Source organism: Octodon degus, unplaced genomic scaffold (genome assembly GCF_000260255.1).
Source record: "Octodon degus isolate 3935 unplaced genomic scaffold, OctDeg1.0 scaffold00126, whole genome shotgun sequence".
NCBI lineage: Eukaryota > Metazoa > Chordata > Mammalia > Rodentia > Octodontidae > Octodon > Octodon degus.
In genome coordinates, this window is record NW_004524702.1 from 3,850,178 (window position 1) to 3,866,535 (window position 16,358).

A 16,358-nucleotide genomic window follows, 5' to 3' on the forward strand; every position below is an offset into this window, starting at 1 on the left:
TTTGGTGGAACCAGGGATTGAACTCAGCCCCTTGCGCTTGCCAGGGAAGCGCTTATCCTACTGAGCCATCTCCCTGGCCCCCATCTCTCTTAATAGAATATATATCTTTTAAAACTACTTATTTCACCCTTTGCCCAGAGAAGGTTTTCTCACCTTCCAGCACGTGCTAGTGCAGGCACCTGTGCATGTGGGGCAGTGTTTTCAGGCAGTCCTCTCGCTCTGCCTGATTCTTATGCAGAAATTTTAGTTCTTTGATTTAGGTAATACCAGTCCTCCGATAACATGATTTAAATTTTATTTACCAAAAATCGTTGGCTGAAGAATTAGCCTAGCGAAATAAATGAAGGCCGATGAAGATAGCTCAGTGGACTAAGTGCCTGCTTTGGCAAGTGCAGGGACCAGGGTTCGATCCCTGGTCCTGCATGCTGTGCTGTCCCCGCCCCCGGGGTGGGCAGAGCTGGTGACCAAGTCTGGGTGAGGTAGCACACACCTGAAATCCCAGCACTGGGGAGGCTGAAAGCAAGAGGATCACTACGAGCCTCAGCTGCATAGTAAGACTCTGTACCAAATACATACATGAAATAAATAAATGAAAAGAAACCAGAAATGCCACCTTTGGAAGTGAAATTGAGATCAAACATCCATGGAATGTAGACGTCATCCTTTGGGAGTGCTGGCCCTGTCCCTGTGGAAGAGACGCAGAGGGCACAGCGAGAGGCATGGTCAGCATTTAGGAGGAGGAGGCCTAGGTAGAAGGGAGGGCTGGGGAGGAAGTGGTGATACTCCTTTCCTGTGGGCAGCACCTTTACACTCAGGGCGAAGGGTCAGGGACAGCCCAGCCTTAGGCCGCGCTGGCGGGCAGCCGTGGGCATTCCACACCCTGAGCTGTACAATAAGGAGAGGAGGGCAAGCTCTGATCAAACTCCCCATTCAGATCTTTTCCTGAACAAAGAAATGGGAAATAAATTTATTTATTTATCAGTACTGGGATTGACTTTGGGACCTTGAGCTTGGCAGACAGGTGCTTATACTGCCGAACCCTGGCCACCCCAAGAAATAAGGTATTTTAAATTCTCATGTTTCTAATGCTTCAAATTAGTGGGCCAAAATGTATGGTTTTTACCTTTTTTTTTTTAAAGTTCCACATGCATTTGTAACTTCGGAGAGGTTTTTTTTTTTTTGTGGTGCTGGGGATTGAACTCAGGACCTTGCGCTTGCCAGGCTTATCCTACTGAGCCATCTCCCCAGCCAAGCCATGGGCCAGCGCCAGCTTCCATTAAGGTGGGAGCTGTAAAGGTGGTTTAGGGAGGCTCCTCGCTGCCCCAGCAGGCCGTCTTCATGGGCATAAAGAAGATGCGCACATGGCCCGGCCCGTTCTCGTTTGTGGAACCTCACAGTTTGAAATCAACATTATGGTTGTAGACATCTGTGCAGTCATTGTTTATTTAGAGTGTTTGCTTCCTAAAAGTTAGAAGTTGTATTTTTATGTCCAAGATTACAAAAATGTTTATTTCTAAAAGAAAAGTTGTTCTTCTAAAATGCGTACCTTATCTATGGTAAGCACTTAAAAAAATAAAATTATGGCAGGGAGCACTTTAATGAAAAGTATGTGTTTCATACTGTAAAGTTTCTTACTAATTACTATATTACTGAGCTCATATAGTCATTCTCCACAATCCAAGTTAAAAATTGGTATTATGTAGGTTTGTAACATGTTAATCATTTGGTAATCATGAAACATTAACAAACATTGGCAGTTACGTTTAAAACATAACCAGCTTCAATCTTGTTATTCATTGGGAAAGCCAGTTAAGATTATTATCCAAAACTAAAGGTAAATGCTGCTTTTACTGAAATTTTTTTAAACCTTGTTTTATAGTTTTGTGTTTATTCTGAGACGTGTTCTCACTGTGTAGTTCAGGCTGGCCTTGAACTCACTGTGTATCCCAGACTGGCTTTGAACTCATGGCCATCCTCCTGCCTCAGCCTCCCCATTGCTGGGATTACAAGTGTGTGCTACGTATCACACTCTACCTCTGTGTTTTAAAGAAAACTTAATTGTGTTTTCTTTCCAGTTAAGCCAGTGAAGTTTCTTGCGGATGGGTCGCGTGCGTCTGTTGTTTGTTCTCTGGCACCTGGCCCCTCTTGCGTTTGTGTTTCACTGGCCAGATGCGGGGGTACGCTCCGCAAGCAGGGCTGCGGTGAAGCGTCCAGCACGCAGCAGGCCGTGACCTGGAGCGGTGTGTTGTTAGCATGGTTCTCCTGCCCTTCAGAGTAAGCGTCGTTGTGAAGGGCACCCAAAGGAGGAAAGCCCAGTGAGCCCCCCGCTGGGGACGCAGCCGCACCCCTTTCCCTGCCCAGTGGCAGTTAGCGGGCTGCGCGTGCGTGCTTTAGTCTTACTCCTCGTTCTGCCTGAGCTCGCCTCACTCCGAGGACACTGGCCTTCTGTGTTTGCAGTTGCAAGATAATAAGACATTCCTGGCGATGCTCAGCAGCGTCCTGAGCGTGGACGGCTTTTACTTCTCCACAACCTACGACCTGACGCATACCTTGCAGCGGCTGGCCAACACCAGTCCCGAGTTCCAGGAAATGAGTCTCCTGGAGAGGGTAAGCTCGGCCTTCCTGGGTTGCGTGGGTTTCCTTTCTTTTTTGTAAAGGAGTGTATCTTTTTCAGGCATCCAGCTTTGTGTTAGTGTCTTTCGTTGCCCCTCCTCCGCGCTGGGGCTGAGCTCGGCACTGCGCTGAGCACTGCTGCGGCCCCAAGTTCTGTTTTGTTTTGTTTTTTGTCTTTTAGAGAGAGGGTCTCATTTTGCAGTTTAGGCTGGCCTTGGACATTAACAAACATTGGCAGTTATGTTTCAAACATAACCAGCTTCAATCTTGTTATTCATTGGGAAAGCCAGTTAAGATTATTGTCCAAAACTAAAAGTAAAGGTTGCTTTTGCTGAAATTTTTTAAAACCTCTTGTTTCATAGTTTTTTGTTTGCTTATTCTGAGACGTGTTCTCACTATGTAGTTCAGGCTGGCCTTGAACTCACTGTGTATCCCAGACTTCCTTTGACCTCATGGCCATCCTCCTGCCTCAGCTTCCCCATTGTTGAGATTGCCTTGTAGCCCAGATTGGTCCTGAACTTGGAGCAGGCATGTGCCATCAAACCTGGCATGCCCAGCATTCTGGATGTTCTTATTTTTTGGCTGTATTAGGATAAGGATCATAGGGGTACTGGTGTTTGAGAATATAAACCATGTTTCTTTCCTTTTGTGTGTGTGTGGTACTAAGGGTTATACCCAGGGCCTCATACCATCAAGTGCTTTTTATTTTATTTTGCGATGATAGAGTCTAAGATATATAGGCTGTTCTCAAGCTTCTTACACTCCTGCCTCAGTCTTAATATCTGGACAGAGGGCCCGCCTGATAGCTCAGCAGACTAAAGCATCTGTTTAGGCAGAGCGCAGCGGCCAGGGATCGAGCCCCAGTGTGCCGTGCCAGCCTGGTCCTCGGGGCATGCTGAGACAGCGACTGAGACTGGGCGTGGTGGCGCATGCCTGTAATCCCAGCACTTGGGAGGCTGAAAACAGGAGGATCACTATGAGTTTGATCTGTGTAGTGAGACCCTGTAGACCCTGTACTAAATACAAAAGAAAAAAAATATCTGGGCTAGCGGGCATACACCACCATGCCTGGGACCTGTTTAAACATGTATTAGAATTCTACATTGAAGGCCCTGGAATCTATATACATACACAGACAAGATGGAAGACCACCATTGGTATAGGCACTGAGGAACTAAGTCCAAAGACACTTGTAGGTAATTGTAGGCAGATCTTTCAAATTATGTTTTTGGAAAAAAAAAAAAAAAAACGAATTTATGTTTTTGAATAAATATTAGGCTACCAAGTACTAAATTTGAGATGTAGAATCTTCAAGCCAGCATTACACTTAGCTCTCATTTTCCTATATTGTTATCAACATAGTGGGCTTATAAAAACAATTTTCAAGCTGTTGATTTCAGCAGAGATGCTATTCAAGTTTTATTTGGAAAAGTAACAGTGTGATATTAGAATTAGAAAAATACCCAAGTGTTTTGTTCTCGGGTTTTTTGTGTGTATGCATGCTGGAAATGCAACTGAAGACACCTTGCGCTTGCCAGGCAGGTGGTGCACTGCTGAGTTATATCCTTGACCCTTTGTTAGAGAAAGAGAGAGACATTAACATGAGGGTTTTATTTTTATTTTTTTACAATTTACTTATTGGATACAGAGTCTCACTATGCAGTTCAGACTTGTACTGATCCTTGTGCCTCAGCCTCCCCGGTGCTGGAGATGACAGGCATGCGCCACGCCCAGCTTCATGGCCAGCACAGCCTGTCTGGGGCTCTGGGGCCAGCATGTCATGCAGTACCGTGGATGAAAATCGGGTCTTTGCTTTTGCCAGCAGGCGCTTAGACTGCTGAGCTAGCTCCCTAGCCCCAAGAGTATTTTTAAGATTAGGTCCTGTGTGCCCTCACCCAAACGGTGCTGCAGTTCAGGAACCTGGGTAAGTGCTGTCTTGATTTTTTATTAACAAGCCATGGATTTTTTTTTTTTTTTTAATTTTTTTTTTTTGTGTGTGTGTGTGTGTGTGTGTGTGTGTGTGTGTGTGTGTGTGTGGCCAGCTCAGCCCACCAGGGACCGGGGCTGGCTGGCATGTGGTGCTGGGGAATTGAACCGCAGTCCCTGTGCTTTGCTAAGCTTGTTCTAAGTAGGTGCTTTAGACCACTGAGCCATCTCACCAGCCCAAGCCATGGATTTTTTAGAGAGTAGAAAGTTCAAAGGGTTTTTGTCACCCATTGTGAGACAGGCACACAAGAAAACTCCCTAATTAGCCCTGGGGGGCCAGTGGAAAAACTAGGAGGAGTCTGGGGGCAAGAGTGGTCTGGGTGGAGGAGCGTGGTGGGCTTTAATGCCTGGTGATTGGTTCCTGTGAGGAGAAAGCCTGGGGGGGACCCTGGTCCTGTGGGGTGAGGCAGAGATGGGAGCAGGACAAGGATAGTGGCTTTCCCAAAATGAGTGGATTGCTGACCACTGCACTTCCTGTCCCTGTTCAGCTCCTGCCAGAAGCCCCCAAATGGGGGCATGGGGCAGGAGTTCTCTTTTTGTAGCGGCTCGGCATGGCAGATTGCAGACTCCATTTTCCTTCTTCTCACAGGCAGATCAGCGGTTTGTCTGGAACGGTCATCTTCTGAGAGAGCTGTCTGCACAGCCGGAGGTAATGGACACGAGCTGGAGTTTTCCCGCTGTCACTGTCAGATGTCAGTGCAGTGCACATCATGGGGCTTCCTGGTCACCAGGGGTTTGGATGAAGGATTCCACCTTCAGCTTGCACACTCTGAGCAGGTCCCTGTCCCCCTGCCCTGCGGGCTGAAGAAGCCCCATTGTTGCTTGGTGATCTCTTAGGTTAGCTGCCCACTCCTGAGATGGAATACTAGAAATATACAACTTCCTGCAAGGAAGAGTTTCTTTGGGCTTCCAGCCTCACAGCTTGGAGCTGGCTCTGTGCTGCTGGGCTGTGGTCAGGCAGCCCATGGTGGCGGCACAGAGCTGCTTGCCTCATGGGGCATGAGACACATCGAGGCCTGGGTCAGGTCCAGGGCCACCATCAGGGGCCCCGCTCTCATGATCCCCGCTTTCTTCCACTTAGCCCTGCATCCCAGCAGCGCTGCTGGCTGGGAACCCTAAGCGGAACACTGGGAAGCCTCAGGACGGAGACGCTGCTTAGTGTCTTGGTGCAGGGGAACTGGTGGGGTTGGATCCGTGTGCAGTCTTTCTTTTGGGGGTGGGGGTGCAGTTGTGGAGACTGAGCTTGGCCTGCTGAGCCACATCTCTGGGCTACTTTCTTTTTTTTTAAATATATATATTTAGTACAGGGTCTCACTACATAGATAGGAATCATATTGATTCTCATTCTCATATTTTCAGCCCCCCAGGTGCTGGCATTACAGGTGTGTACCACCACGTACAGTGTCAGTCACCATCTCAGCTTGCTCCAGGGGTGGGGCCAGTACAGCACACTGGGGGATCAAACCCTGGCCGCTGCGCTCTGCCTAAGCAGGCACTTTAGTCCGCTGAGCTATTTGGCCAGCCCTACGGTACTTTTTTATAAAACTTTCCGAGTCTCTGTTGCCCGGGCTGGCCTTACACTCATGACCTCTTGCCTCAGCCTCCCAAGTAGCTGGAGCTGGGCGCTCCATCATATCCAGCCTGTTGTCATTGGCTTTGAGGGTTTGGGAAGAGTCATTGGAGCAGTATTAGCATAGAATGTCCTTTCCAAGGAGTGAAGAAACATTCTGCATCTTCCAGTGGTTTTCTTACTGTCCCACGTCCGAATGTTCGAGTCCCGGTGATGATAGTGAGTGCCCAACGTGGTGTTAGAAGTACCTGTTTGAAATCCAGTTCTGAGGAGGTGCACGCCTTTGCGCTGTTTGTATGGTCACTCCTCCCCTGTTGGTGAGCGTGCCTCATACCATGCGCTGTATGTATTTGTTGATGGCAACGTGTGCTTACTCTTCCTGTATGTCCTCATTTCAGGTCCATCGATTTGCTCTCCCGGTGCTGCATGGCTGTATCCTTGCGGGAACTTACTCTTGGGTGCAGGCAGTCCGTCTAAATCTTCAGAGCAGCTGGAGGAAGTCAGATGTGGCGTGAGGAGTGTACTGGGAGAAGTTGTTGCTGATAAAAGCACAAAACTTACGGTGTAAAATTGTAGCATACTGAACATGAGCTACCATGTTGTTTTTTAAAAGAATGAGCCCTCAGACTAGCTTGTCTTTAACAGTTTTGATAAAGAAAAAGAATATGTGTGTCTCATTTGTCTTGCCTTTATTCGATGTTATCTTAGGAGTAAGGTGTGCGTGGCAGTCCAGGCGAGGCCTTTCCTCAGCCCGTCTGGGTCGCGTCTGGCAGCCAGCATGGTCAGCAGCTTGCAGAAGTGCGGCTTACTTGTCATTTGAGATCCTGCTAGAGAAATGAGACTAAAGCACCGAGAACGACGCCTGGGGGAAAATCCAGTCTCGGTGCGAGTGCAGACGAGCAAATGAGTAGCGGTGATCTAAGTGCAGCTTCCTTCAGCTGCCCCAGAGATTTGTGGTAAGACAGGGAAACAGCGAGGTGGCGCCTGAAGGACGGGAGTGACAGACCCCGACGGGAGCCTGGCTGCCCTGCGGACGGCCGGAGCCCGAAGCCTACGGCCCAGGGGTCCGAGGTGCTTGATCCCGATGCTAGCAGGCAGGACTTGCTAAGTTACTGCCTTGCTCTCCTTAGAGGCGGGACCGTTCTCCACCGTGACTGGAGTAGGAGTGCAGGGTCCGGGTGAAGCCCGCTTCTGTGTCTGCCACCTCCCGGGCCTGGCGGCGCTTGCAGCTTCTCCCGAGGGTGGAGCAGCAGACAGGATGGGTGCTGGAGGGCTTGGCCAACTGTTTCCACTTTGTTTTCAAAATGAGACAGCGGGTGGACAAATAATATCAAGGGGGGCTGCAAAGTACTTTTTCCACACAGCTTCAGAAGCGGTGCACCCATCAGGCTTCGCACTGAGCGCTTTACCTAGGCTTTTGTTCGTTGTAGCTCGTGCAGTTGGGAAGTAGTCCTGTTGCACGGCACATAGGTCAGCACGCTCAGTCCTGTGCCGGGTTGTAGAGCTTGATGGGCCCACATGGACTGTGGCTTTTTTGTTCATAATAATGAGAAGCCAAGCAGAGTGTGTGCACACTGGAAGGCCGAGGCAGGAGAACACAAGTTCAACCCCAACCTGGGTGACTTGGTTAGCAAAACCTTCTCTCTGAATTTAAAAATACAGAAGGGTTGGGGGCATGGCTCTGTGCAGAGACCCAGGGTTCAATGCCACACACTGCAAAAATATAGAAAAGGGATGATCTGGGAGGGATCTGAGTAGAGGGGTGGGTGTAAGCCAGTCCTGCTGGGAGGCAGAGGCTGAGGGAGGTGCAGTGAGGTGGACGCCAGCAGGTTAGGAGCTGCGATGTTCAGGTGGAGATGCAATTGCTGGGCAGAGCGCAGGTGACCTGAGACAGACTGTGCCCAGAGACTGGAAGGAGTCTGACAGGTCACTGTGACAGCCTAGGGCTCTGTGAGGAAGATGAACAGGATTGGGTGAGCAGAGGGCCAGGTCCCAGGGCTGCTGCAGTAAATGACAGCCGATGCCTTCCAGGAAGAGGAAGCCGGCCCAGCGTGATGGTGGCAGAGAGCGAGGGCAGTCAGGGTCCAGGAGGCAGAGGCCCTGCTGGTGGCTCGTCAGCTGTGCAGGGCAGGGCTGGTGAGGCACTCCTCCGTGGCTCAGCAGGCAGGAGGGTGGCTGTAGGAGTTGTGCTGGCCGTGTGCTCTGGCCAGAGCCTGGTGAGGGCTTCTGCTTCTGTAGAGGTCCGGGAAACGGTGTCATAGGCTGGGGTGGGGTGACAGGAATGCTGGAGGTTGCAAATATGTGAGATGCAAAGCCTAGAGAAGGAAAGTGTAACCCTTCACTCTGGGAGGCTCATGCAAGAGGGTGGTGACCCACCAGACCCTGTGTGAGAAGGAAAAGGTGGCCAGGGATGTAGTGCAGAACCACAGGGCTTAGTCCCCAGTCCCGCACGGACACAGAAGTCACCTTCCTGTGACGGGCCTCCATGGGGTGGTCTCTTCGCATTCCTCTGTGCTTCCTGTAGCCTCCGGAGTCTGCATGGCCTCTGCCCAGGGGACGTGACCTGTGCAGTAGCACATCATTTGCTGCCAGACCCAGCCCTCAAAAGCAGACTCCTGTTTACTTTGTGACCAGCTCACTGTGGATGATTTAGCAGAGTCTATAAGCAATTACATACTGTCTCGGAATCCCCTCTGGTGCTGTCGAGAGGAGCTGTTGGTGAGCTGAGGTACTAGCAAGGGCAGGAACTGGGCTGAGTCCCTTGGCGCCACCATTTGAAAATTATTTGGCATTTTCTTGTGACTCTGCTAGCATTTCTGTGCACTCTCAGTGCATTCCCACCAGCAGGCGCTTACAGGCGCGTCCACAGCCGCGGAGGCTCGGCCCCGCTGTGCACACCCTGGTCCTTGAGGGCCGCACACAGCCTTGGCGGAGAGCTCCACGCCGTGGAAGGGTGCACCTCGGCGCTTACAGGGAGCAGGACCAGGGCTGGGGTTTGGGATTGTGGTGGCGCCGCCTCAGTAAGACCCCAGTCACACCTGGACGTTTCTGCAAGCCTGAGGAGGCAGCAGACTGGAGTGGGGGACTGGCGGATCTGGGTTGGGAGTTGTCTTGGAGGTAGGTGGTGGTTCGTAGGTGTTTGCTTTAGTATGCAGTATATTTGATGAATAAAGTTAGTGTATTAAAAATGATAAATATAGAAAATAACCATAAGGCAAACCTAAACAGCCAAGGAAGTGAAAGTAGGGCCTTGGAAACAAACCTGTCTTCTCCTTTGCCTCAGGGCCCAGCCAGCACACAGGGAAAAGCAGGCGATGCCCAGCGTAGGCAGAGGTCAGGAGCCAGAGGAGCTGGCCAAGGTCAGAAGGTGGTGCTGGCCTCTGAACCCAGTGCTGCTGCTCGGAGCTGGAGCCTGAGCTTGTCCTACCCATCTAAGCTCTACTGGTTCTGACCCAGAACATGGGACAGCCTACCTGTCTGTGGGCAATGGGACATGCTGTGTGTGCAGGCAGAGGAGTGCCTGTGACGAGCTTCAGGGACACACTGAGGGAAGAGCACAAAAGAACCTGTGTCCTGTCCCAGTCAGGAGCAGAGCTAGAAGCACAGGCTGTGGGGCAGCACAGGAGGTGAAGCTGGGGGCCGGACACAGGTGGCAGGTCCAGGTGTCCTCCAGCTGCAGTAGTCTGGCCCCTCTCATTTCTTAAAAGCTCATCTGTTTTACATTTGTTTCTCATCCAGAGTAGGTTTTTTAGTAATATAGTTAATGGCTTTCAAGAGTGGCTCGTGGAGGGGCTGTGGAGACAGGTCAGAGGCATAAGCACTTACTGGCAAGCGCAAGGACTCCTGGCCCTGCATATGTGTACAGGCTGTGGTGGCATACACCTGTAATCCCAGCATTCAGGAGGTTGAGACAGGAGGATCTCTTTGAGTTAGAGACCAGCCTGGAGGCCACAAAAGTGAGCACAAGGCCTGCTGGAACCACACAGTGAGACCTTTTCTCAAAAAAAGTGGCTTATGGGAAGGCACCCATGTCTGATAGTGGGGAAGCACCCTGTCCGCAGGGCTCTGTAGGGCTCCTGACTTAAACTGAGAAGGAGGCAGTACTGCATCTTAGGAATATTCGTGGAGAGCCAGGAAGATGTGTGTATCTCTATCCTTTTTCTCTTAAAGGTGATTCATTCTCAGTAGCATAAAAAAATTCAGATTGAATCTAGAAATAGCACCTATGCTTGGATATACTATATTTTTCTTAACGTGGTTCAGTTATTAACATGCACTCGTGTTCTATCAATGGAAAATACTTCGATTGGATTCTCATCTCCAGGAGGAGCTGTTTCCGAGCTGGGGTGCGCTATTATGTCAGAGGTGAGACTGCCCGGAGTGTGGCTCAGATCGGTCGGATCTGCTACTGAACGTCTGTTCTGCAGCACAGTTCTGTATTCATTTTCATAACCTTGCTAGGTCCCGATGTTTCCCCTTGGAAGAGTGCGTGGGCCTCTCATGCCTCACCTGCCCTTTGTATCATCTGGCCAGCCTGCTGGGCCCTGGAGGCTGCTGCCTGACTGCTCTGAGGGGCTGCGGGGCTCTCCTGTAGCAAGGGTGTTAGGGTTGTTTGGGAATTAAAGCCCCGAGGACTTCCTCTGCTCATTTGGGAATTTAGGTCAATAGCAAACTTGAAAGCTGTTTCGCTTTATTTAGCAGGCCTTTCTTTATAAAAGTAGATTGTGTAAACTGTCCAAAGGGAGTATTCAGTTGGTGCACTGGTCTCCTCAGCGTCAGGTCTGGGTAGATGCTGGAGCGCAGTGCTTTTCTAACTAGGGAGGTGGTTTGTTTTTTGTTTTGTTTTGTTTTTGTATTTTAGGGCAAGGTCTTCAGGGTGTTCAGGGTCTCACTACTAGATCGGATTTGTGATTCACCTGTTTACAGCCTCCTGAGAGCTGGGATTACAGGCGTGTGCCACCACGCCAAGGGGCTGGCACGGCAGGCCTGGGGATTAAACCCCTGGCCCCTGTGCCTGCCTGCACCAACTAGGGAGTTTTCAAAAAATTTTTTTTCCTGTCTTTTTTTTTTTTTTTTAACATTTATTTATTTATTGTGTGTGTGTGTGTGTGTGGCCAGCTCAGCCCACCAGGGGGCGGGGCTGGCTGGCATGTGGTGCTGGGGGATCGAACCGCGGTCCCTGTGCTTTGCCAAGCTTGTTCCAAGTAGGTGCCTTAGACCACTGAGCCATCTCGCCAGCCCCTTTCCTGTCTTTTTGAGACAGGGTCTTGCTATGCAGCTTGGGTTGGCCTTGAACTCACTGTAGCTCAGGTTTGTCTCAAACTTGTAACGATCCTCCTGCCTCAGCCTCCTGAGTGCAGGGATTACAGGCATGTGCCACCACGCCTGGCTCCACTAAGTTTTGTGGGCATATTCTTGGAGGAGTAGATGTTCTTTTTTTTGTTTGTTTTTGCGGAACCATGGCTTGAACTCAGGCCCTTGTGCTTGCCAGGGAAGCGCTTATTCCACTGAGCCATCACCCCGGCCTCAGGAGTAGATGTTCTAAGACTATGAATGGCTTATTTTATAATTAAAATAAGTATTTTCTAGGCACCATTTGTGTTATAACTAAACGTTATTAACAAAATGGTCTACAATTACATTTAGTATTGTGTTATTACTAAGTGTGATTTTCTAACTTTCAAAATACAGTATTTTTCAGAGTAGAATTTTGAACATGTTTGGGAGGATTTTTTCCTTTTTCTTTCTCTTTTTTTGGAGACAAGTTCTTGCTGTGTAGTTCAGGCTTGCCTCCAACTCAGAGTGATTTTCCAGCCTCAGCCTCCTGAGTGCTGGGTTCACAGGTGGCATGTGCAACTACACCCAGCTGAACAGTTTTTCTTCACTTGATCTTAGCCAAAAGGCTGAGAAGCAATTTGAACAGTTTTTCTTTAAAACATGGTCAAGTTTGAGAAGCCCTGCTTTAGAGGAGGCTTATGCACATGAAGGGTAGTGGCCAGCTCCATCAGTGTGCTAGCAGGCCTCATGTTTCTATAAGCCTGTTTAAATGAATAAGCTTGGTGGTGCGCTGGGCCAGCGTGGCGGCCGCCAGGGCCCGTGGCCCGCATCTGCCGATCCTGTGGCCGCGCAGCTGCTGGGCGTCTTGTGGCTTGCGGCCGTCGCCTTGGGCTCCTGGGGGGTGGCTGCCACCACCACAGCCGGCGCCGAGGAGACGACGAGACCGTTGGACCTTCAGGTGGAAGTAGTTACATCATAGACTATTATGGAACCAGGCTGATAAGACTGAGTATCACTAACGAAACATTTCGGAAAACACAGCTGTACCCGTAAATGTTTAGGGAGAAACAGTATGTGATGTGCCCAGGTGTCCAGTCTTAATTGCAGTCTGATGCCACAGAGAGTCGGCGCCTGACGACACACCCAGCCAGCAGCCGTTGGGACTTGGGACCCAGGCGAGGCGCGCAGTGTGCACTGCAAGCCGCCGCCTCGCGCGCACGTCTGTGCGTCCGGCCCTCGAGCCTCGCTGTCCTGCTCGGCACCGGGCCTTGTATGCAGGCAGCACCGGATCTCTGCCGACCGTGCTGTCAGCGCGGCACGGCCCTGGAGTCTGTGTTCTGTCCCTCACAGTCCCGCATGTAAGAGTGACGCCAATAAAAGCAGAGTTGGAGTGTGAAAAAAAAAAAAGAGTAAGCTTGTGTTAGTTTTCTGTTGTGCACTACGCACTTGTTTGAATTTTAATTTTGTAAGTATAGTACTTCTCCGTTCATCAGAACTGAATTAGCCTGAGGTAGTGTGTTCCTGGTGTTTCTTATGTATGGATTATAATTGACTCACTTTTTTTTTTTCAATCTAGGAATTGATTCTGAAGGCCATGCAGCCAACTTCGTAGAAACGGAGCAAATTGTGCACTACGGAGGGAGCAGGGCCTCGTTCGTGCAGGCGAGTCGCCCCTCGGCGGCCTGACCCGCTCCACCATCGTGTTCAGTCTTGCCGAGCTCTGCTTTCCTCCCTTCCCTTCCCTTCCCTTCCTCTTGAGTCACCTCAGTCAGTGAGGTGGGGCCATGCACTCCAGGAAAGGCACCGTTGTCTGGCCCTGGCCGGGTTTCCTGCCCTTCAGCTGAGGCCCTAGGAGAGGGTGGGGCGGGAGGTGCGCAGGCTGTGGGGTGGTTGGGTCGCTCCTCGGCTTGACTGTAGCCGTCCAGGCCCTGGGAGAGGGAGCTGCAGGTGCCAGCGCTGGGCGGGGCAGCCCTCCTGGACTCGGAGGTCACTTTCTGCTTGTGATCCTGACTGAAATACATACTCATAAGTGGATTCTTTCGACAATGAATAAAGCAGTTTCCTGATTTTTTGTAAAGTTGAATTATAAAAGATATAGTGACACCTCAATTTAGGAACTTAATTTATGTTTCTGATTTTGGGAAAGATGGCTGAGTTTGTGTTTCTGGGGGGAGACAGCTATCCCCAGTTGTGTTTGTCACCCGAAATGGAGTTGACAAACAGAAACAAAATTTTGCTGGAGCAGTTTAGTCTGCACACTGAATTGTTTGCAAACAGGAGCTTTGTGAACCACGGTATTTCTGTTACTTGTTAATTTTTATTTGGATAAATTTGTTTATTTTAGAATTCAGAGGAAATACAGAACTGCCTACACAGATGACGTCTTTCTAAAACTAAGAGGAGGAAAAGTCCTTTCTGAGCCTATTTCCATAAAACATAAGCCTTAAAAATAGGTGCATCTCTACTCTTTCATAGCATGTAGTTTGTGTAATTTTTTCCATTGTAGCCTTTCATATCTATACTGCTGACAAGAAGGTGAGAAAGTTAAGATTTGTTTGTGTTTCTTTTCTTTTAGACTCGAGGATCAATCCCTGTTTTCTGGTCCCAAAGACCAAACCTCAAGTACAAGCCACTGCCACAGATCAGCAAAGCAGCAAATCACGTAGGTACCTCCCTGCTGTTTTCACTGGCTGGCATCGGGAAGCCTGTGGCGGGCGTGGTAGCTTGTGGACAGGATGCGTGTTTGTTCCCCATCCATCAGAATTCCGCAGCTCTGAGGCCCTCCTCCTGGGTCCTGGCACCCACAAACCTTGAAACCCAGCTTGTGCATAGATGGCTGCGTGGCGCAGCAAGTGTGGACTTGGGAGGCGGGGGGGGGGGGTCCTGAGCGCACGCTGCCCAGAGCACCGCATGCACTCTGTTGAGGCCGTAATCACGGTTAGAACGGTGGTGTGGGAGCTCACAGAACAATGGCTTTTAGCTATTTTTACTACATGGTATTTAGGCCATTTAGAAGACATGATCCCTGCCCTAACACTAGTCCTTGAAATACAGAAATAGGACATTTGAGAGGGTACTTTAAAAAATACTGTAAATATTTCTGTAATGTCAAGTAATGTACTTTCCCCCCAGATGGACGGCTTCCAGAGGCACTTTGATTCACAAGTAATTATTTATGGAAAACAAGTCATAATCAATCTGGTACGTTTCTTGTGTGTTTCTTGGGGAGGGTGAAACAAAAATCAAACTCTTTTTAAGTTAACTGAAAATTTACTGTTTTAAGCATCTTAAAATGATAGCTCAGTGGCATTAAGCGTTTCCCAACGTGCAGTCACCCCACTTCCCTTTGTGGCTGGCGCTGTGCTGTTAAATGTGCGCACCCGCCCTCACCCCACCAGCCCCAGGAGGTCTCTGCTACTTCTTAGCTCTCTGAATTGTATCTGTTCTAGGTTCCCACATAATTGAAATCACAAAATGTGCCCTTTTGGATTTTGTGTATATCACTGCATGTGTTTTAAAGGTTTATCCATGTTTTAGACTGTCCCTTTTTGTTATTATTAGTTTTTTATTTTTATTTTTTATTTTTTTAAATTTATTTGTGTGTGTGGCGCCAGCTCAGCCCACCAGGGGGCGGGGCTGGCTGGCATGTGGTGCTGGGGGATTGAACCGCGGTCCCTGTGCTTTAGCTAAGCTTGTTCTAAGTAGGTGCTTTAGACCACTGAGCCATCTCACCAGCCCCTATTTTTATTTTTGTTGAGACGGGGTTTCACTGTTTAGTTCAGGCTGGCCCTGAACTCACTTTGTAGCACAGACTGGTCTCAGGCTTGTAGCGATCGTGCCTTGTCCTCCAGCAGCCAGGATTACTGGACCACCACTCTCAGTTTTACAGTGTACTTTTTGCATTTAAAGATCCATGTCTTTCATCAAATTTGGAAAGTTTTGGGCCAGTTTTTTTATGTGGATCCTCTCTGCTCCTCTTATTTCTCCTAGCTGGGTGGTGTCCCCGAGGTCTGCTCACCTGTTCACACCTCTTCCTTCTGTCTTCTCTTTGCTTCATACATGCCAGCGAAGTGTCCTACCACCGAGCTCCGTCTCTGTCGCTGGTGTTCTTGTCCTTCTTTCTCTTCCTCCATACAATTTCAGATTCTTTATCTGGCTGCTTAGATCTATTGCTGGGCTCCTGCTAAATTTCCAGTTAATTTCAGTTGTTGTTCTTTCATCTTTACTGTGTTGTTCCTGTTCTTTGTTCGGTTCCTTTGGGTAATTTCTGTCTCTTTGTTGATATTCTGATTTTGTTCGTATAGTATCTCCTGATTTCCTTTAGCTCTTGGTCCGCATTTTCCCTTACTTAGCTCACTGAACGTATTTAAGATCAGTGATCTAAAGTCCTTGTATAGTCAGCCTACTGTTGCTGTCTGTTGATTTTCCTTTAGATGTACTATATTTTCCTGCTGTTTTGTGTGCCTATGATTTTTTTTTATATGGCATATTATAATTGTTAAGTGTAATTGTGAACTCTGAAAGTTGGTTCTCTCCCCCCCAGGGTGTGTTGTATTCTACTATATTGTTTTGGTTTTGTTTCATTTTGTTCTTGCTTGTTGGAGACTATAGAAATCTATTGGTTGGGAGGCTTTTCCAGACAACATCTGCAAAGGCCATTCCTTGTTCTGCGCAGTCTTAGAAAACTTACTTCCTTTGGCCACCGTGTTCAGCTAGTGCCTTTGACTGGTCTGTTGGATTCTAGGAATTGAAGCACTAGCAAAGCAGACAAAACAGATGAGAGCACAGCCATGTTTCCCACTCCTCGCAGCCGGGCGTTCTCTGCTGGCACTGTGCTGGGGCGCAGCCTGAGGGGAGGCTTGTGGCATTCTTAGGGTTTTCTGTGCATGCATCCTGCCTGGGCGTGGGGCTG

At 49.2% G+C, this 16,358-nt stretch overlaps 1 protein-coding gene across 2 annotated transcripts in view; it reads left to right on the plus strand.

The window, feature by feature from the left end:
- Sacm1l (SAC1 like phosphatidylinositide phosphatase) overlaps window positions 1–16,358 on the plus strand; it is a 54,480-nt gene that overhangs the window by 24,946 nt on the left and 13,176 nt on the right. For both annotated transcript variants that reach the window (XM_004640673.2, XM_023700682.1), the window contains 7 exons: window positions 2,458–2,607; window positions 5,189–5,248; window positions 6,568–6,601; window positions 10,433–10,534; window positions 13,023–13,108; window positions 14,022–14,108; window positions 14,579–14,647. In XM_004640673.2, coding sequence (XP_004640730.1) covers window positions 2,458–2,607; window positions 5,189–5,248; window positions 6,568–6,601; window positions 10,433–10,534; window positions 13,023–13,108; window positions 14,022–14,108; window positions 14,579–14,647 — 588 coding nt within the window. The remainder of the gene's footprint in view (window positions 1–2,457; window positions 2,608–5,188; window positions 5,249–6,567; window positions 6,602–10,432; window positions 10,535–13,022; window positions 13,109–14,021; window positions 14,109–14,578; window positions 14,648–16,358) is intronic.